Raw genomic sequence first — 23,468 nt, 5'->3', positions numbered from 1 at the left:
TAGGTACCACATCTACACACACACACATACACAGAAATATAAATAGATGCATACATAGATACACACATGCACATACATACACAACAGATACCACACCTACACACACACACATACACACTCACACACAGAACTATAAATAGATGCATACATAGATACACACATGCACATACATACACAACAGATACCACACCTACACACACACACATACACATTCACGCACAGAAATATAAATAGATGCATACATAGATACACACATGCACATACATACACAATAGGTACCACATCTACACACACACACATACACAGAAATATAAATAGATGCATACATAGATACACACATGCACATACATACACAATAGATACCACACCTTCACACACACACATACACATTCACGCACAGAAATATAAATGGATGCATAAATAGATACACACATGCACATACATATACAATAGATACCACACCTACACACACACACATACACATTCACGCACAGAAATATAAATAGATGCATACATAGATACACACATGCACATACATACACAATAGATACCACACCTACACACACACACATACACACTCACACACAGAACTATAAATAGATGCATAAATTGATACAAACATGCACATACATACACAATAGGTACCACTCCTACACACACACACATACACATTCACGCACAGAAATATAAATAGATGCATAAATAGATACACACATGCACATACATACACAATAGATACCACACCTACACACACACACATACACACTCACACACAGAACTATAAATAGATGCATACATAGATACACACATGCACATACATACACAACAGATACCACACCTACACACACACACATACACATTCACGCACAGAAATATAAATAGATGCATACATAGATACACACATGCACATACATACACAATAGGTACCACATCTACACACACACACATACACAGAAATATAAATAGATGCATACATAGATACACACATGCACATACATACACAATAGATACCACACCTTCACACACACACATACACATTCACGCACAGAAATATAAATGGATGCATAAATAGATACACACATGCACATACATATACAATAGATACCACACCTACACACACACACACACACACACACACCCACACACACACATAGAGAGACAATGAAAATGTTGATCAAAGCGTGGAGAAAACAGCTGCTCCGCCTCCAAACATCCAAAGTAATAACTCTCAACATGTTATAACATACATGAAGATAAAAGGTGCCGGAGCTCTGGCTCACATACTGACCAACATAGCCCATAGCCGTCATGTAGAGATGGGGCTCTGCCTCTGAAATGTCATGTACATGAATGAACATGTGATTTCTGTCCTCGGGCTACATATAAATACATTCATATTACAGCTGTGCATCTGCAGAGGCATGCAGCCTCCATGTTAGCCATGCATGCTTTAGTGCTCCATGTTACTGCAGGGAGTCGTGCTCGAGGGGGTCGCTGCTCCGGCAGCCAAGCATGCAGCACAAACAGCCCCTCTGTGACACTCTCCTTCTCCGTCGGTCTTCCTCTTCTACACAGACACAGTGACACACTTATGGTCTATTGAATGTACTTCTTCCGCCGCGCTGAATGTGTTCATATGTTGATTGATATCGCATCAATTCTGTTTATTCCAATGTCCCAAGCTATCAATAAAAGTCTTAATCTCAGAACACGTAAGAAATATGTTGCCTTCGTCGGCTTATCCTGGGTCAGGTCGCGGAGGCAGCAGCTTCACCGGGGAAGTCCAGACTTTCCTCTCGTCTGCTCCATCGTCTTGCTCTTCCCTGGGGGAACCCGATGTGTTCCCGCACCAGCTGAGAGACGTAGTCTCTCTAGAGTTTTACTGTTTTCTTCTCTTTTTTAATATGTTGACCCTCTTTTTTACGACGGAACATTTAACCTTTGTTGTCTGCTGCATTCCTTTAATCTCTCCGTCAACCTTTCCCTGTCTGACGGAATCTGCTCTTCAATCAATTTCCCTCTCAAGGCCCCACCAGGGTTGAAGAAGAACTTGCTGAGGACGTACGAGTCGTGGAGCCCGGAGCAGATCAGCAAAGGTCTTGTCTCTTCATTTTTATTTACACGTCCCCCGTGCTTTCTTTTTCTTTTTTCCCCCCCGCTAAATATGTGTTGTTTCATTTGTGTAGGAGGTTTTGTGACGAGATCCCAGTCGCTCTTCTGCTTGGCCTGGTTCCATGCTGTCTGTCAGGAGAGACGCAATTACATACCTCAGGTATGAGCGGCAGGAAGAACAGTCGTGTAAAAGTCTCATCAAGGAATTTAATTATTGCTTCAGAAAGAATATCTATAAACCATTTTATTCTCTGAAAACAACAATTGATCCCATCCTGTTCATATAGTATTGATGAGAAAATAGAATATAAGTTGTTTTTTTTCAATCCTTCTTTTAATTAAAACTGCAATAGTAAAAAATGTTAATCGTGTGAATGCTGAAGGCAGGTACACAATTGAGATCCACTTTTGCTCTTCTGACCTAAATTCTGTACCGTATCTCCTCCTCCCATTCAAATTGTTATCAATTCGGCTTGTTCCCGAAATGGGGGCTGTGTTCTAGCTTTCCTTTATCTCTTCAACTCTTTCTTCTATTCCTCTTTTTCTACCCTTTGTTTTCACCATTCACTTGAATGGGAAAAATGTTCAACTCCTTCCACTTTGACCATCAGTTACATTCATCTACTCGCATCTAAAACACCTATTAATTCTTCTAGGCACTACTACTTCTACTACTAATTCTACTATTTCTACTACTAATTCTACTACTTCTTCTACTCCCAATACAACTTCTACTACTACCGGTACTTCTTCTACTTCTACTAATAATTATACGACTTCTTCTATTTATACTACTAAGTATTCTACTACTTCTACTTCTTCTACTTCTACTACTACTTCCACTAATAACTCTACTACTTCTACTACTAATTCTACTACTTCTTCTACTCCCACTACAACTTCTACTACTACCGGTACTTCTTCTACTTCTACTAATAATTATACGACTTCTTCTATTTATACTACTAAGTATTCTACTACTTCTACTTCTTCTACTTCTACTAATAACTCTACTAATAACTCTACTACTTCTACTACTAATTCTACTACTTCTACTCCCACTAATAGTGTTTCTTCTACTTCTACTAGAAATTCTACTTTTTTCTTCTTCCTCCTTTTCCGAATTGTTCTTCTTCTCAACCTTTTTTCACTTTATTTCAACATTTTCACATCAGTCTTACTTCTGTATGCCATCGTTTCAACCTTTTCCACACATTTTACTTTGAATGCTAATCATTTCAAGCATTTCAGTTTACAGATTCAGCCGATTCAGCATTCACTCTTCATTTTCTTCTGGAAATGAAAATTTCAACAATTTCGATAACAACTTGTTATTCATATTGGCTTTTATAATTCATTCATGAAACCAGTCAAATTTTAATTATTAGTATTGATGTATTATTCTAGTGATGGTCTGATGAATCTTCATCAAGCAATGTCATTATTTTCAGAGCCCACTAAATGGATGTCTCTGCACTATTTTCAATTTTGGCAGGGTCATCGGGGTACAGCTATCTATCTCTCTATCTAGCTTTTCTGATGAAACATCCAATCATTTTAAAACTGATGGCGCCACCTACTGACCTCTAAACAACATGGCACTGTTTCATGAAGCTTTATCAGCCCATCAGTAATTATAACTATAATTATTATTGTTGTTGTTGTTATTGCGAGGTCACAGATGTTTAGATTAAAACTGCATAGATGTAATTTAAAAACATTATATATACCTGTATATTTTTAAAAAGTTCTAAAAGCTGTAAGCTTCAAGGCTGTAAAATGTGCCTTAAAAAGAGATTTCACAAAGGTGGGAGGTTTCTTTATGAATAAAACTTGATCCACTTCAATTCCAACCTAAACTTAGGAAAAGCTAGTTGATCTTCTGGGGTTAGCATTTCGTCGATAGAGCTAAGAATATTGAAAATATGTCGCCAATACTTCCAATTAAAAAACTTTTTTTTTCAAAGGTGTGTTCTCATGATCCATATTGGCAGGACTTTCTCCTGCACAATCACATTAAATTCAACTTCATCTGACGTTAATTGACGACAAGAGCAACACTCGGTCTATATTAGTGCGCAGAGTAAGAAAGTGACATTCATAAAAGCAGACCTTTTTCTTTATTCCTATTGATCAGCATTGCAAATGTGGGAGCTCTTTACTGCCTGCAGCAGATCTTCTGCTGTTCAACACACACAAACACAATTTCCAGCTCCTCTTACATCATGTGTCAGCCGATGCTACCGAGCAGACATTGTGAGCGTAAAAAAAAAGAATCATATTAAAAGGTTGTTTGTTGTGAATTCCGATGCCTTATTAGATTTGTCTTACACAGCTGTTACACCCGGCTCTTGTTTTAGGACTGTGTCCAATTACTGCACCATTATTCTCAGTGTTCTCGGTCACAGAGCAGAAGATTAATCTCAGGAAGAAGATATACTGAGCTCCATCTATTGTGTTTATGGTGTCCCAGGTTCTGGCTGTTTTGTAATTTGGTGCCTTGAGAGAAGATGTTAAGGCAAGATAACTGAAGACCTTCTCTTGATCCTGTATCCTGCTCGGTTTTACATGCAGATTTTAAGTTCCTGTAATTCATCGATTGTTTTTTTTCTGTGTCAAACGTTTAAGCACCATCTGTAGTCTGAAAAAAAAGAAGATTTCGCCCGTAAAACTGTAGCCTTGAGCATTAGGACAGCATAAAACACATGCATCAAACTAATTTGTCTGTCAAGTAAATGTATAACGGCAGATAGTTGGCTCAAATGTAGATCTTTTTGTTCATATTCTGACCTATATTGATGCTAGTGTTTAATAAAAGCTACGGAATATTGCTCATCAATGTCAGAAATTATACAAAGGGATTCAATAATAATAAATAAAGTCAAGATAATGTTAAAGTAAGGGAGCTTGAGTTTAATTTAATTTAATTATTTTGTTAATAAAAAACAACACACGCCGACTCATACTAGCTTGGTAAATAAACATTTTGTTTGATTTACACGGCTTAACAACTTTGGCTATTTTAGTTTGACCTAAACATAGACAAGTTCCACCTCCACATGTCTATGTAGTTTTACTGGCTTCTTCCTTTAATAACTCCTGAACCATCACTGCGATTAAAACATTGTTTTTACATTTTAAACTTTAGTTACGGTCATGTAAATATCTGCAAGATATTCAAATATAACATATTTACGTCTATAAAACTCTAAATAAACTTGGGAGGAGTGAAAGGGATACATAAAAGTCTCACCGTTTTATATTATAATATAAGGGAAGTTAAGAATTACAGTATATGGAAGGAATTCCTCAAGCAGACTTTTGCAGTGACAGGTTAGGAGCTCAGTAATCAACTTATCGCTGCTTCTTTCTACTTTTGTCACAGTCTGTAATAATCACATTTCCACTCAGACTACATGAAAAACAAAAAGAATAACAGCAAAATAAAGAATGAAATGTTCACTTTGACTTAGTGGTTATCTAGATCTCATCATAGCAAGAGGGTTCTGGGTTTGCTTTCAGCTTGCATTTGAGAGTTTGTATCAATTCCCTATGCTTGAGTGGGTAAACTTAAAAAGAAAAATACAACAAAAAAAGTGACTAAGAATGAAAGAGGATTTGTTTTTTGTTTTTGTAGGGATGGACTAAATTTTACGAGTTTTCTCTGTCGGACCTTCGCGCTGGCTTTGAGATCATTGACAGGCTATTTGAAGGTAATCTTTCATAACACCAACACTACTCATCGAACTCATCAGCTTTGTTTTTTTGCCCCGTCACACTTCAATATATGCCGACAGTGATCAATCATTTCTTGAATTTATGCTCTGGTGCATGGATGGACCTCAAAATGTAAAGATCCGTGTCGATTTCTTTCAGGTGGGAAACCTTTTCAGTGGGAGTTCGTCCACGGACTGTTGGAAAATGCCATTTATGGTGGACGCATGGACAACCCCTCTGACCTCCGCATCCTGCGCTCCTACCTCGAGCAATTCTTCTCTGCCCACTTACTGTCATCGTCCGTGTCGGGCGGATTCAGGAAGAGCAAAGCAACAAACATTTTTCCACCGCAGATCAATCTGCCTCAGTCTTGCTCAATAACAGTAGGTCGAACAGCCGTAACTCATTATGAATATTTATATATATGGAGATATAGAGGGAGCGAGTGAGTGAGACCTTGAAATAAAGTCAATGAAGTTAAAAGAAACTTGTGCTATTTATTTTTAAATTAAAGGAAAGAGAAGTTAACCTGCAAGATTAAAAGTGAAGAGTGACTAGCGCAGAAGTGCATGATTCAATGTGCTTTGGTTTTATTTTTAAATGTCATAGAGGACGATTCAAAAAGGTTGGAGATGGAGGACATGATGATAAAAAGGATCAGGATCGAATGTGCATCAACATGATGCCGATGGAAAACATTTTTTATTGTATTTGGCATCCTCTGGACTCCTTTCATGGAACACGCTGTTGCATCTGTGTGTGACCTGTAAACATGTGTGTCCTCCAGGACTACCGCAGTGTAATCGAGAATCTCCCAGAGGATGACAGGCCAGCGTTCTTTGGTCTGCCTGCCAACATTGAGAGGTCTTCCCAGAGAATCATCAGTTCCCAGGTGCACACCTACACACCTACACACCTACACACACACAAACGTTATTCAAATCCATAAATCTGTTTGTCTTTTAATTCAAATCTGCTTAATCAGAATGATGGAAAATCAAACCACTGAACTCTCTGTAAAGTAACCAGACACTACCTCACTTAAACCATGTGCAATATTCTGTGCAATTTCACTTCCTCTCCCTGATAAATGCGCAATACTGCAATTCTCTCTCTCGCTCTTTCTCTTATACAAATACATATAAAGATGCTGTATATATTATATGTATACTTGTATCGGTATATTTTAACATTTTTATATTTTTATATTCTGTAAAGATTGAGCTCTATATTTATACTTAAGTTTGTGTTTTTTGTTTTCTAAAACTGACTCGTAGAACCCGCATAAGAGTTCCAATGTCTCTTGACTGCCTGTTTAAGCATTAATTACAAGTAAAAACCCTGAACCTTGAACCTTAAAGAGTTAATAAGTGAAGCTTTTCATGATTCTCAGTATAATTAACATTTGTTTGTCAGCAGAACCATGCACTTGTGTGTTTTCTTAACTCATTAATTTATATTAATATTTCATCATATCATGACTTAAGGGGTTAGTCGCATTTTAATCTCCAAGGGTTGTCAAACAAGAAGAAATGAGTGAAGAGCCAAAATATGCAGAAAAAAAATTAAAAAAGGAGAAGAAAAAATACAATTTATGAATAAAACTGGTAAATAAAACAAACCAACGAGACATTCACTCAAATGTTTTGTGTCCAAGAAATACTCAAAAAAATAGGAAGGAGCCCTAAAACAAAAAACTAGATAACATTATATTAAGAGTTATAGCAATCATTTAAAATACATAAAAACACAATCTATTATTAGGCGTTACAAACATTTTTACATGATCGTTCTGATCAGGTTTAATCTGAGGGCCGCATAAATACAGTCCAATGAACCACATATGGCCCCCTGGCTGCACTTTGGCCCACGTCTGGTTTACTCACCAGCACAACAAGAGTAGCTGTTCCATCAATCGAAAATTTTATTCTACCATCTCACCTCCACATCTATTCATCGTACATCAGTCTGATACAAAAACTGTCTGTTAATGAGAGATAAAAAGTCCATATTTCGTCTTCAAAGTATAAACAATCTGATTATTGTTTGATCTATAGAAACTCTTTATCTGCTTATGTTGGTTTTCTTTCCAGCAAAGAAGATTAACAATTTGTTAGATGGGTTTTCAAAGCTTATATCTGAAGTATAAATCGATACCAAGTTTGCTTTGTAAGACCTGAAAATTCCTTCTTGAAGTCGATGCACAAGATGGAAATGTAGTTCAAATTCCAGTTTGATCCTCGTGTGAGTTTTCCCTCGAAGCGTCATCCGTCTGTGTCACTCCGCTGCGCTTGTTGCGCGCCCTATATTCTCTTGATAGCAGTGCCGAGGTCATCACCGACAATCAAACTGAGTCTCTTACATCTTCACAAAGTTGTTCTGTGCAAGGCCTTTTGCTTCTTAGATTGAATGGATCAAAAGAATGTTCTAAAAGTCTATCTTGATCTTTTCATCTTGACCTGACAAAGCTGCTCTTCATAACATGTAAGAACAGAAATTATTCTTGTATTAATGCTTAAACGGACTGGAATGTGCTGTTGCCGTTCCAAGTGAGGATTTGGAAGATTTCTAACAATCCAACTGTGACTCAAAAGCAACCTTGTTGAGCTTTAAGACAAGTGTTGTAGTTAATCTCGACCTCCTGGTGTAATATAAAAATAAAAGAAAAAGGTGATAAACACATGCAACATATTTTTTCAACCCAAAATCCGCATGATAAACGTTTTTTTATCCCTTATCCATCCTTTTTTTTTTACTCTCTCTTCTCTCTCTCCCACACATATATGAGAAAAGCACATGCATAGTTTACCTTCTGAGCAGAGAAGATAAAAAAGTGGAAAGTAAAGAGTTCTCTTGGACAAAATAGAAGCCATTTATCAGCCACTCTGCCTGCTCAGCAATACATACACATACATATCCTACACACGCACACACATAAACACGCACAGACCCTTTGCAACCACACTTCCTGAGTCTAGATGAAAGCACTGCTCTGTCCTCTAAGCCTGGAGCTAAACATTCTTAATTAGTTGTGCAAGGTGTTTGTGTTTCTACTTTGAGGAGCATTATCAACGAAAAAAGGTTTATTTTTGTGACGTTCTGTCTCTCAACGGAAATGCATGTTCTACTGCTGTGCGATCCACCTGCTCATAGGGAGTTCACCATGATTTATAGTTCATTTTTACCTTGAGTTATAGTTCATTTTGCCCTGATTTATAGGCCATTTTAACTTTGATTTGTAGTTCATTTTAACACTGAGTTATGGTTCATTTTCATCTTGATTTATAGCTCACTTTTATGGGGATTTATAGTTTATTATCATGTGGATTTTATCGTTCATTTTCTCTTTGATTTATATTTATTTTCATACAGATTTGTACCTGTTTTCAGCATGATTCCTAGATGCTTTTTACTTGGATTTATAGTTGAATTTCAAATTGATTTGCAGGTAATTTCTCAACTCCGTGTGATGAGTCGCTCCGTAGCAACCGGGTCCAAGTTCGACCGGGAGCTGTGGTCGAATGGACTTTCCCCTATCCTGAACTTGTGGAAGAAGCTCAACCAGGTATTTATTCTTTCTTTTGGGTCCTCCTTTATGAAACATAATTAAACGTTATAATCATTAGTGTGTTATGCATCTCAATACTTACTTCAATTTAGTGTTAAGTCAATTACTAAAGCTAGTTGACTTATTTAAGTACATAATGTTTCACACCTTTATAATATTATTTAAAGATCGATTTAACTTTAATTGAATAATTTCACCTCTATTTAAGGCTTTATATTATTTATTTTATGATGCAGTTCATCCATTGCTGTCATTCAATCACAAGAGAAATGTCTACTGTTGTCTTTTTATCAAAATAACATTTTAGGATGTTTCAAATGCTTCATCTAATAGCTGCTTTAACATTGGCCAACCTTTAGCATTTCACTTAATCTTGTTATATTATTCCAAATGTCCTGTCACTGGAAATATCAAGTTATATATTTTAAGGATAAATACATGTATTGTTTGTTTCTTTTTTTGATAATGCTTGAGCTACATTTTCGTCTTTGGGTTTTGGCATAAAACAAGAGAACAAATGATAAATGTTTTCTGTCGGCTATAAAGTTACTAGATTTTGGGCCTGAATAGTAAAACTATATTAGAAAATAAACAAAAAATATGTTAAAAGGGTAGATCTTCACCCTCTTTAATTAATATTCTGTTTATTTCTACAAGGGTTCAAATCTAATCCACCAAAAGGTAGTCCCTCCTGCAGAAGGTCAAGGGTCACCAGTGCTCTCTTTCATTGCTCTGGAGCAGTTCAATGCTGTTCGACTTGTCCAGGTGAGTGTGATGACGATTCGTAAACTAATATAAATATTTCCTGTTTAATTATTCAATGGATTAAAAGTGTTGAAATAAAATAGAAATGCTCTAAAATGAATGTATATATGTTGGACTCAGTCAATGTGACTGATAGTTGTCAATGATTACTAACCGTTTCAATCGCACAGAACCAGTTCAGAGCAATCAAAGGCTGTTATGTGTAATGACACTCCATGTAGCTTGTGACACAGCGGGTAAGCTCGATTGCAATTGTTGTTGCAGGGTATCCATCAATCTCTTGCTGCTCTTAGCAAAGTCATCAGAGGGACTCAACTGCTGACCCCTGAAGTCCAGAAACTGGCCTCAGCCTTGCTCAATCAGGAGGTAAGAAGAGAGAAGTCACATCAGTTTCATGTTAAGGTTGAGGTTTTAAGGCAATACCTTCCTTCACTTGCTGGAAATGGGACTTTTTAAAAATCTGGTGTTTACAATGTTGTCTCGTCTTCACGTTGATATTTACTTTTAATGACTACATTTTGACTATTTGTAAATCACATACTGTAAAATCATTAACAAAAATTTACTTTTAACTTGGCAAATGATTTATCTTATGGTACAGCGAGGGATTGGAAAATATCTCATAGTTTTTAAACTACATATTTCCTTTTTCTTTTTCACCGTTACCCTCATAGGTTTCCACTTCTAATAGGGTCCCCCGCCTTAGCCTATCCTCTTCCTCCTTCTTAGTTAGATCAATCATCTTCATATCTTTATTTTCCACATCCAAAAAACAACTTTGTCTCCTTATTATCTCAAAGTGATCTGTCCTTATGATATTTCAGATTTTTCATCTCAATAAAACCTTGAATATCCTCAACTCTTGACTCTATAAAATTTGTTTTATAGAGTCAGTGTCTGTTTTTATACCATACACTGGGCCAGGTCTAACTTCTGTCTTTTAAAGTCCCACCCAGTCCACCCTGCCTGCACTCTCCTCTTCAACTCCTTTAATTTCTGCCCATTATTTGGGCCATATCCGTCCCAAATACATCATCTAATCTTGAGATTGTACATTGATGTACACTGATGCGTCTTGCTTTAGAGATTATGATCCAAGCAGCAGCACTATCCTAAACTATCCCGGATGACCATGCTTCACACGCTATCACTAAAGGAGTATCCATACACCCTTAAATACCCACTGTGTGTGACCATGGTACACTACTAGCTTTTGCCTTTTGGCTTAGCTCTCTTTTTACCATCACATATTGCACCTGTTGATCTCACGTACCGTTCTTCCCCTGAAATACTTGAACTCCTCCACTTTGGGTGATGCGGTGTCAACGCTACGATCAAAGGATCCGGGGTGTGAGTTCGGAAATAAGCACGCCGTCAACTGAGAGATAAGAAGCAGAAGCAACCTTTGATTAATTCATCTGAAATGCACCAAAAGGGGTTGTAACATTATGAAAGTGTGACAGACACAGCTACTTCATTGCCTGTCCCCTCAGCTATGCAGTAAAAAATAATTGGATACTTGGAAACTCCCCAAGCAACAGAGGAGAGTGGCAAGCAGAGCTGCAAAACAAAATTCATCGCAGCTGCCTGTTAAATCAGTCGAAAGAATAATACTAATTATAATTGCTTTTTCAAGGAATCCTGTGCCAGCTGTAATGCTTTAGGAATGAAGAAATCTTCCCACAACAACATGCAAAGGCCCAGAAAGTGCAAGACATTTGAATAGTTTATTTACTGTACATTTTCTTGTTTGTTGAAAGCTGTTAAGAGGTCAAAATAAGTGAAATTACAACAAGATAGACCCAGGACAAATATTAGGCCGCATTTCTTTTCCTCGCCACTTTCATTGGGATTGTCTCAGACCTGTTTTTTCTTCTCTTATGAAGTGCAGTTTAACCTGTAAAGTGTCTTGCGTCAACACACATTGACATTTAAAATCGCATTGAATTGAATCATCCCTTTTACTTATGCTGTGTTTCCCATCCCACCCATCCACGTACCTCCCCTCCTTACTTCACTCAGTAGGAAGTGACCCCTTACAAACCAACCAACACAGACCACTTTTCAGTCCGTTGTGTCCGAGAAGAGATGTTGATTCGTCAATAAATGGAGTCTTGTTTCCATGGTAACTGGGTCTTCAGAGCAAGGAAAATTGAATCAGTTGAACGAAGGCAAACCGTCTAAGGTTACATCTTACAATAACCTGGGAATTGTTGAAATATCCTCTGGGGTGTATTTTACCAACTTAATTGGCGGCTTGGCCTCATGCATAGAGCCGTGAACTCTATTAGGAGGACTGTGAAGTGCTTTTGTTACTTGTACAAAAGAAGAGTCTTTGTTTTCCTCGCGTTAATGTATTCCTATGAGGTGTCGACTATGATGGCCGAACACAGGAACCTGATAGAGTTTAACCAGCTCTCAAAAGAGGCACTTGGCTCAATGCCTTCCAATAGATCAGTGATTCCCTTCCACTGTTCTACATATTTTACCAGCTACTCTAAGAATTTAGATGGCGCAGATTCAGACTCTATCTTCTTACTGACAACCTTTCGTGTGCCACAGATGCTGAAACTGAAAGTGGCAACTTTTGATATTGGCTTCCAAAAGTGAGAAAGTTTTGGGCCAGCGTTGTCAGATTAGTAGCCGTTGCACCTGCAGCGTGTACGAGTTGGAACATGTGGACTACACAGATCGTTTCACAAATCAAAAGAACAATGCCGACTGCAGCCATTTTCTTTTGCTTCCTCTTTTATTGTGTTTTTTGTACTATTTATATGCCAGGGTCCCAACACAATTTCATTATCAGGGATTTCACCATGCCGTATAATGACAAAAAAGACAATTGAATATGGAATCTTGGACAGCTGTGAGCTTCAATCTTTTCTTTTGACATTGTTTTCTTTGACTCGACTTACGCTCAAGAAGCGTCAGAGAAGTATATTTTTATTAAGAATCTGAGCTGTGAAACGTTTTTGGGCATTTATTTAACATTAAATCAAAGCATTAACAGTGATGTTTCTTCTGATTAATGTGCACTCAATGCAGCTTGTAAGAATAAATAATAAGCGGAGGGACACAGTGTGTTCCTTCTTAGTAAATTAATCTTCATTTCACTGCTCACGATGATTTATGTAGTAAAATAAACATTTTAGAAAATAAGAAAAACACTCCAGCACTAGCCGGAATCGTAAACAGAAGTTTGAAGTGAAGAGGTGAACCTACTGTTGTAAATTCACTGACATGACGACACAGGAAAAGTAATTTGGATTTAATCCACAACTTTTTTATCCATTACTATTTTTATTTTATTTTATTGATTGGTCTTATGAAGCTCCATGAAGCAGTGTCATTATTTTCAGAGTCCACTAGATGGATGTCTGCACTACTTTCCTTTGCTTTGAACAACTGTTCTAATGAAATATCATTTTTAAACTGATGGCTCCACCTACTGGCCTCTAAACCACATGACACTGCTTCATGAAGCTTCATTAGACCATCACTACACTTTTTCTCAATTCTTATCAGTTGCACTTTTGTCTCTCCTGCTCAGTGTCCATTGACGTGGCAGAGTAAGTGGGAAGGACCCGAGGAGCCGATGCAGTACCTGAGATCTGTTGTAACTCGAGCAGTGGCCACACAGGTGAGTAACTCTGTACACACAGTTATAAAAGCCTTTCCTCGAACGCTCGCGAGTCTTTTTCGGCAACAAAACTGACTCTCCTTTGAGTCCTGTTATGAAACGCCTGCAGTATAATTGCTAGTAGGGCCCACTTGCCGACAACCTCATAAAGAGTCCCGATGGCCCTGAGAATTCCCAGTGGTCTCCCCCCCACCCCCCGATAATGAAGCCTGAGAAGACTTAAGGAGAGTTTTCTAATCAGCATTAGTTTAATGATTGAGGATCCGTTTAAATCCATCATGCATTCATATCCTAATGAGGAAAGTATTGTCACAGATTTATGTTCAAGCTTCAGGGCTGCGTCAAATTAAAATATTTTCCACTTCATATACTCAAGAAAGGAACAATTTCACACCCTTGATATTTATAGTTGAACATATGGGTGAACCGGCCACTTTGTTGATGGAAACAGGGGCGAAAAACAAAAAGCTTGCAATGTCTTTAAAAGTGTCATAAATAAAGGGGAGTGTATATAAAAACAAAAGAGTTCTGGGAAGTGTCGGCCCGAAGCTGGTGCCAAGCAGTAAAATATCTGGCTGAAAATCCCTGTTTGGTTTTCTTACATGATGAAGTATATTAAGCTATCACAACATTGTTTATTTTCCTTGTTCATCTGTATATTGTTCATGTATCTTGTCTGCGGTCGGGCGCTCTTCTCACAAAAACATGTCACGGATGATGAGAAATATTTTCGTCTAATCTTCCCAAATATGTATACAATTCAACTTCTTATCAGCTGGACTTTTTTTGTTTTTGAGTTCAGTCTTCCATCCCTCTGCTCTGCACTCTTATCTGCGTCCATTGTGTCTCTCAGGAAGCAGCTTCATCCTTTACTTTCTATTTTTTGCTCGTCAGCGCTGAGTGATTTCTCTGTTATGTCTGTGTCCTGATGGCTGATCAGTCTAATAAAGGTGGAGCAGGCGGGAGATGCTGCTAATGTTGACAGATGTAACAGATATGCACGTCCACTTTAGTGGTGCTTTTACCATGCATTGAGACAAACTTGGTACTTCATTCATTCACTCATTTAATGATTTCATGCTCTTATTTGAATGCATGATAGTAAGATCCTACATACAACAGACGGACTCAAGAACTCCTTCATCCCTAGTGCCATTAAGTTGTAGCGCCAGGGTCTCAAACTTGCTTGGGGGCCAAGATAGGTCTAGTCTTGTGGAGACTGAGTCGTTTTTCTTTTTTTTTTAGCAGTTTTTTTTCTAAAGGTCTTTGATCCTTATTTGATTTGTATTTTGCTCTTTAATGTTGTGTGTATTTTTGTATATTTTCAAAGTTACATTTTAACTTCATATCTATATAATTCATGAGATTAAATTAACTTTAAGATCTGATGTTGTACAAAGATGAAGCCACTACTCAATCTCATGAAGAAATTGAATGGAAGGCCAAATAATTCATCTTAGGGGCCACGACTGCCACAACACATCTGTCTCTGGTCTTCTGTTGGCTGCTGTGCTGCTATTCAGATTCAAATTTTCCTTCCCAAAAGATTAATACAGGTCGGTCCGTCCACCTGTGTGTCTAATCTTCGCAAAACGACAGAGAGATAGCTTGTAATAATATTGTAACATATTTTTCAATTTTTTTGTATCAGAACTTCTTCATTCTGCCTGTTAGTAATGTCTCAGCTGACCTTCATATTAACCAGTTTCTATGGTGATTCAGACGGAAGTGTCCAGCTGCTTGCAGAAGACGGCTGGAACTTTGCCACAGTACATTTTGAAAGGAATATATTTTGAATAAATTATTATTTTTCTCTAATAACACACTACTGAATTCCTTCTTTTTTTTGCTCCATAAATACATTTCTGTGTGTTAGCTACAGATGATCAAAGTTAAGCATGATCAGGATAAGTAAACTTAAATCAGGTAAAAGAAAAAACTACCGTAATTTCCGGACTAAAAAGCCGCAGGTTTTCATTGTTACAATAAGCAGTAGTGACGTAGTTCCATCTATTTTTAAAGGACTTTCTTAATCAATGCACTTTATGAATGAAGCATTACTGCTGTGCACCTGCTCACAGCGGCCCATGGCTTGTAGGATTTCTCCCTCCCAATAATTTGTCTATTTCTGTGTAATATCCCACAATAAAGAATGCTTAGTGAAGACTTACGGTCTTAAAAGCCTTCTTGAACACGCCGTCTTCTCCATACTACATGTTTTGCGCCACATATCAAGCCTACAGTGCATGTTTAGTTTAAACATGAGAGATTAAGACAGAAAGACACTATACAGTAGTTTTTCGTTGTTGTTCTAATCTTGCAGAATACATTTTAAACAGATTCCGAAGCACATTCACCATTGATCCGTCCTCTGCATCCCGCAGTTGTCCAGCATTTCCAAACCTCTTGGTGTTGGTGAACCTTTTTGCAAGAAATCGAAATCAAAACAAGTGTCTCCTTCAGTGCATAATCTTTCCCCACGTCTCCCACACTTATGCGTTTACTGCTAGAGTGGCCCCTGGTGGCCCCTGGTCAAGAGAAGTCTATAAATGTGCGTGGGGTAAAAAGGAGCGGTTTATACTCCGAAAAGTGCGTTACTATGTCCAGCATTACAGATAGTTAAGCTGTTGGTTTTGTGCTTTAGCAAAGGTTGTTTTTCATATCATTTGCCAACGAAACAATGTTATCTTTTGACATCTAGAGAATACGCTAAACAGGCATGTTTATGTTCTTCAGTAGCCTTTATTAGACGCCCACTGCCTTACTTTAAAGCCCCACCATATAAGATTTAATTTCATTGTAAAAACTGTGTAATGGCGAAAGTGTCAATGGTCGTGAAAACAGAAGCCCTGTCACCGAAGTCAGAATGTTTTTCAATTTTTCTTGTCCTGATAAGTTCCCAGTATTTGAGCCATAATCAAAAAAAAAACTTCTGACCCACTACTGTGAATTGGTTTGATGGTTCCCGGGCGGGTCGCCCAAGCAGTAGTTAAGTGCATCGTTAAAACAAATGAAAAAGTTCCGTTCTTTGAGTCATGACTGTTTAAAATGAAACCATCATTACAGTGAACTATTCACAGTACCACACGCTCATGTTATTGCTCACTGCTGAACTAGTATAAATATTAGAAAGAAAATACTATGAATTATTAAACATTTCAAATTATTTTCTCGACTGAGACAGTTTCCTGGTCAAACCAGAAGACTGGAACAGGAAGTATTCATCATCCCTCCTTGTTTCCATGTCTTAGAGTTGGGTGGTTCGTGCAGAGAAACAGTCGCTTCTGTCGGATACTCTGGATCTTTCCGAACTCTTCCATCCGGATACGTTCCTCAACGCCTTGAGACAGGAGACTGCCAGGTGAGTGTTGCAACTCAAAGTGTCAATTTTTGTCATTTACATTCTTTTATGATGTGTTCAAGGTCTATGGGATGTTCCATGGATAGTTTGGTGTTTGCTTCATCATGGAGAAGTCCCATCCCAGAGGCCAAACTGCAAGTCAAGGTGAATATAAGTGACTAGAGTCGTAGTAGAAGCTTCACATTCATCACTTAAAATCTTTTGTCTAAAATTGAACAATGACTTCATTATAACAGATATCTCATTCAGAACTTCAAAATAAAAGCTCTTATATTTTCAACCAGTTCGACACAACCTTTAGAACCTACTCCCAGAAAAACATGTTTGGTGTTTATTAGCTTCGACACATAGCAGCTTCACTTTTTAGTGGTTTTGTTTGCCTAATGGAATCTTGTCATAATATTCTGTGGTGTGTCCCACATCGTGCACTTTGACACAGAGCAGTATGCGAAAATGTAGTGCGCTATGCTTACTCAATTGGAGCACTTAATCAGGCAGAGGATTGAGTCCGCCATCTTGGAAACGACACTACTTTCCCAATGGCGGCGGCAGCGAGCGATGAAACATAACTTAATAATTTGTTTCAATTGGCGAAAAAAGCTGTGAAGTGTCTGCGATATGGTTGCAATCACCATTAAGAAGTAGTGTCAATGTTCGATTTGTGACAGTACTACCCTGTCTAAATTTACGCAAGTAAGTGCACTGTCTTACAGTGCACTGTAAAGCATCGCACTTAGAGAAGGGTGCGATTTAAGACACAGCACCCGTCTGATGTTTTTAAAACGTTTTTTTTTACACTTAAAATGTTGTATATTTTATGCCTTAACCTAGTGGAGACAGTTTTATCTGGTATGACTGAAGGCCCTGGGGCCGAAACAATCTCGACCTACTCGTCCATTTATCAGCTGAACTGTTGCATATATGAGCTAAACTCCAGGTTAAGGCGCCGGATGCCGATATAGACGTATCTGTATCTGACGGTATCTATATTCCTAAGCTGTCCATGACTACAGAGAAAAAAACATGTTTTATAGATAAAACAACCACATCTCTGGGTTTAACATCCACAGTTCAGCACCTGAAGAAACAGCTCTCACCCTGGACAGCTGGTTCAACAAACCAGGGATTAATTACGCTCTTCTACTGACGCGAGATTTTGAACCATCAAAGGCCAGTTCTGTCTTTAAAACTGGCTTCAACAAGATGAAGGTCACAGCAGAGAAGTGTCACGTCTGACCTCAGTTTAGCTCCAGCAGCTCCATGAGCAGAAGAAATGATTCACGAGCTCAGCATGAAGTGACAGGATTTGAACTCGTGACTTGTTTCTCTCGTGGATGTGTGTTCGGCAGTGTTTGGAAGTGTGTGGTTCCAGTGTGGAAAGAGGTCTTCATCATCAAATTAGAACTTAAATCTGCATTGTAAGAGCTTTATTCCACTTTTCTCCACATGTATGGATCCTTACTTCTTCTGGTGCCTTCAGGTACTGTTGGAATAACCAGGCCTGTCTCGTGATTCGCTGACAAATTTGGGTCGTGTGTGATCAGACGGTGACGGATTTAACGTTCTGTAGATCACTTAAAACAGAGATGAACCCAGAGGAGTGTGACACCAGAGCGCGACAAAATATCAGAAGTCAACTCATGAGAGATTAAAGGCGACATGTTGCCAGTTAGAGTCGTAAAAAGAATGGATGTAGTTTAGAAGTGGGCGGGTCAGTGATGCCCCCTCCTGAGACTAAATGAAGCAGGTGCAGCAGATCAAAGGTGCAAACCTGTGAGAGCACTCATTGAACCAGACAAAGTTTTTTTTTCCTTTTATCCTGCTCCGCCTTCTCTTCTTCATTTCCTGATCTGATAACACCAATTGTTGTCTGTTGTTTCAATGAAGACTGACAATGGGATTCAATAGCTTGGCAACTCTTTTCAACTCTCAGCACAGGCAGAAGTAGTAGATGCAGCTGCAGGAAGAATCCAGGAGCAGGAAGAAGAAGAAAGACACAACCATTGTTGTCACATGGACACTCACACACATACACACATGCACACACACACACACAAACATGAATACACAGACACACACACCTAATCACATGCACACACACTCACACATGCACACACACTCACACCCCTACTTACATGCACACACACCTACTCACACACACACACTTACGAGCACACACAAATGTATTTGCGCACACACATACAAATGCACCTACACTCACAAGCACACACACACACTTATATGCTCACACACACACTTATATGCACACACACTAGCATGCACGCACGCACGCACACACACTCACATGCACTCACGCATACTCAAATGGACACACACACACACTTACTCACGCACACTCACACATGCACAAACACTCACACCCCTACTCACATGCACACACACCTACTCACACACACACACTTACGAGCACACACACACAAATATATATTATATTTACACACACTCAAATGCACACACACTTACAAGCACACACACACTCACATGCAGACACACTAACAAGTACACTTCAACACAGATTCACTCACACATAAATGCACATTCAAATTATACGCACAATCACATGCAGATACATGCAGACCCACACACACACTCTCACACGCAAACATACACACACACACACACACACACCTACTCACACACAAAAATACACACACTCAAACGCATTCATATACACATACTCACACACACATAATCACAAAAATACATACTCTAACACACACACACATTCACACAATATATTTTCCTCTGACTTCCTCTCCGGTCCAGATTATGGTGACTTAGTCGTGGTCTTTGTGCGTCTGACTGTGAGCCAGAGTTTCCTTTCTTGTGTTGTGAGGAAAATCCCTGAGTCACTGGACAGAATTGAGCGTCTTTTTCAAGCTTCAACACTGTATCACGCTGTCTTCACAATGACTGTCCTGGCCTGGTTTCCTCTCGCACACCATCACGCTGTCTTATTGATCCCCCTGCAGCTTCCTCACATCTCTCGTCTCTCCCTGTTTCTTCCTTTCCTTCGACCATCTCTCGCTCCATCAGGTCGGAGGCCTCCAACTGGAAGGTTGTGGCTTTGACGGAGTTCATCTTCGTGAGAACCTACACGACTCCCCGAGTGTGTCTGCAGTCCCGACGTGCTCCATGGCCTGGATACAACAAGTTAGTGTGACTATAATCAAACAATTTTTAACTGTAATCAAACAAATACCAACTGTAACAAAGAAACAATTTTCGAACAATGTTCAACTGTATTCGAACAATTTTTAACTTTTATCGAACAATTTTCAACTGTAATCAAACAATTTTCAACTGTAATCAAAGAAGTTTAAACTATAATTAAACAATTTTCAATTGTAATCAAACTATTTTCAACTGTATTCGAACAATTTTCAACTTTTAACAAACAATTTTCAACTGTTATCAAACAATTTTCAACTTTTATCAAACAATTTTCAACTTTTATCAAACAATTTTCAACTGTTATCAAACAATTTACAACTGTAATCAAAAAAATTTAGACTGTAATCAAACAATTTTCAACTTTTATCAAACAATTATAAAACCTTATTCAAACAATTTTTTAACTGTAATCAAACAATTTTCAACTGTAATCAAACAATTTTAAACTATAATTAAACAATTTTCAATTGTAATCAAACTATTTTCAACTGTATTCGAACAATTTTCAACTTTTATCAAACAATTTTCAACTTTTATCAAACAATTTTCAACTGTTATCAAACAATTTTCAACTGTAATCAAAAAAATTTAGACTGTAATCAAACAATTTTCAACTGTAATCAAACAATTTTCAACTTTTATCAAACAATTTTAAACCTTATTCAAACATTTTTTTAACTGTAATAAAACAATTTTCAACTGTAATCAAACAATTTTAAACTAAAATTAAACAATTTTCAATTGTAATCAAACTATTTTCAACTGTATTCGAACAATTTTCAACTTTTATCAAACAATTTTCAACTTCTATCAAACAATTTTCAACTGTTATCAAACAATTTTCAACTGTAATCAAAAAAATTTAGACTGTAATCAAACAATTTTCAACTTTTATCAAACAATTTTAAACCTTATTCAAACAATTTTTTAACTGTAATCAAACAATTTTCAACTGTAATCAAACAATTTTAAACTGTTATCAAACAATTTTCTACTGTAATCGAACAAGTTTCAACTGTAATCAAACAATTTTCAACAGTAAACAAACAATATTCAACTGTTATCCAACAATTTTCAACTATAATCAAACAATTATCAACTGTAATCAAACAATTTTCAACTGTAATCGAACAATTTTCAACTATAATCAAACAATTTTCAACTATAATCAAACAATTTTCAACTGTAATCAAACAATTTTCAACTGTAATCAAACAATTTTAAACTATAATTAAACAATTTTCAATTGTAATCAAACTATTTTCAACTGTATTCGAACAATTTTCAACTTTTATCAAACAATTTTCAACTTTTATCAAACAATTTTCAACTGTAATCAAAAAAATTTAGACTGTAATCAAACAATTTACAACTTTTATCAAACAATTTTAAACCTTATTCAAACATTTTTTTAACTGTAATCAAACAATTTTCAACTGTAATCAAACAATTTTAAACTGTTATCAAACAATTTTCTACTGTAATCGAACAAGTTTCAACTGTAATCAAACAATTTTCAACAGTAAACAAACAATTTTCAACTGTTATCCAACAATTTTCAACTATAATCAAACAATTATCAACTGTAATCAAACAATTATCAACTGTAATCAAACAATTTTCAACTATAATCAAACAATTTTCAACTATAATCAAACAATTTTCAACTATAATCAAACCATTTCAAATCAAATCAAACGTGATATTTATAGGTTGAAAGGAATCAGAGAGAAGAACGGTTCTTATTCATAATTGTATTTCACTGAACAAAAATATTTACTTTATAATCATTAACTCATACATATCAAATATTTATTTATTTATTTTATGTATCGCTTAATCCCTTATGTTGGATAGTGGGGGGTGTGGGGTCCATCCCGCTTTCTACGGGCGAGAGGCGGGGAACACCCTGGACAGGACGGCAGTCTGTCGCAGGTTACACAAAGACACACAACTATTCACAATTTCCCAGTTTCAAAGTCTCAATCAACCTCTGAAAGCAAGAAAATGAACGAATAAAATACTAACGTGTTTATTTATTGTTAATCTTACATGATAATGGCTTCATCTACGCTTGAAGTAAAACCATTGGCTGATTCAAACGTCAATCATCTACATTTAAGACACTTTTCCTCTCTTCCCCAGACGTCTGCTGCCACAGCCTCCCTCCCGGAGGAGAGCATGTGTCTGCCGGTGTACACCAGCTCTGAGAGGGTGAAGGTGGTGACACATGTGCGTCTGCCCTGTGGATCCCACCCTGAGCACTGGATCCAGACGGGAGCTGCTCTCTTCCTCAAACAACAGTAGCTCTTCCTCTCTCACCTCATAAAGGAAGCTAATCTCATAGACGCCGAGTGAAATACTTGAATGTATTTGTTGTGCTTCAGAAGACTTTATATTCTTATTGTTACCGTGTAATACTCCATGTTGAAAATAAACGCTCCTCCTCGTCCAACAGTGCTGAAGGCAGCTCTCCACACCCGAGACGCTCCCGTGTCAGTTCCTGAAGCCAGTGGTGATCACTCTCGCTCGCTCACTCGCACAGCACACGCACCTACACTCACTTACTCATTACTACACACACGCTCCGCTGATCTATGACCTGTGTGGGATCGACTCTTAAGCTGAGGTGAGTCAGGGATGTGACTTCTGTCGCTGAAGAATTGAGTCCAAACATGTTGACTGAAGGCACAATTACACACTTTTTAAAATATTGACAATTTTCTCAAATTAAAAAAAAACATGATCACATGACAACCATATATATGCACATTATATTAATAATATTCCAATGATTGATATAAAGCAGGGGTCACCAACCATTTTGGGCTACTTCATGGGTACTGAGTCATACGAAGGGCACCTAGTTTGATACTCTCTTCTGAAATAACACATTTTCTCAGTTTGTCTTTAGTTATATATTATTATTAATGGTTAATGATACTCATCTATGTAAAGACACTGATCATTTTTACAAAATAATCTTTTACATTTCATGAATACTCTTTTGAATGGAACAACATTTTCCCAATTTAAATTCACAACATTTCATAGGAAACATCTTCTTTTTTTAACTAGCCAGTGAAAGACTCTTCTAACAAATCATTAAC

At 37.5% G+C, this 23,468-nt stretch overlaps 1 protein-coding gene across 1 annotated transcript in view; it reads left to right on the top strand.

The window, feature by feature from the left end:
- The window catches only part of dync2h1 (dynein cytoplasmic 2 heavy chain 1), a 77,029-nt gene extending 54,211 nt beyond the window's left edge, over nucleotides 1–22,818 (top strand). Inside the window, exons 84-96 of the mRNA XM_087796453.1 lie at nucleotides 2,027–2,096; nucleotides 2,187–2,272; nucleotides 5,750–5,825; nucleotides 5,989–6,212; nucleotides 6,617–6,721; nucleotides 9,278–9,394; nucleotides 10,055–10,162; nucleotides 10,427–10,528; nucleotides 13,713–13,802; nucleotides 17,054–17,163; nucleotides 17,226–17,307; nucleotides 20,221–20,337; nucleotides 22,504–22,818. Of these exons, the coding sequence (XP_087652579.1) occupies nucleotides 2,027–2,096; nucleotides 2,187–2,272; nucleotides 5,750–5,825; nucleotides 5,989–6,212; nucleotides 6,617–6,721; nucleotides 9,278–9,394; nucleotides 10,055–10,162; nucleotides 10,427–10,528; nucleotides 13,713–13,802; nucleotides 17,054–17,163; nucleotides 17,226–17,307; nucleotides 20,221–20,337; nucleotides 22,504–22,665 (1,449 nt within the window). The 3' untranslated portion in view covers nucleotides 22,666–22,818. The remainder of the gene's footprint in view (nucleotides 1–2,026; nucleotides 2,097–2,186; nucleotides 2,273–5,749; nucleotides 5,826–5,988; nucleotides 6,213–6,616; nucleotides 6,722–9,277; nucleotides 9,395–10,054; nucleotides 10,163–10,426; nucleotides 10,529–13,712; nucleotides 13,803–17,053; nucleotides 17,164–17,225; nucleotides 17,308–20,220; nucleotides 20,338–22,503) is intronic.
- The last annotated feature ends 650 nt before the right edge of the window (nucleotides 22,819–23,468 follow it).

Source organism: Callionymus lyra, chromosome 7 (genome assembly GCF_982586985.1).
Source record: "Callionymus lyra chromosome 7, fCalLyr1.hap1.1, whole genome shotgun sequence".
In the NCBI taxonomy this organism is placed as follows: domain Eukaryota; kingdom Metazoa; phylum Chordata; class Actinopteri; order Syngnathiformes; family Callionymidae; genus Callionymus; species Callionymus lyra.
The sequence above is the reverse complement of the archived record's forward strand: the minus strand, read 5'-3'. Positions and strand labels throughout refer to the sequence as shown.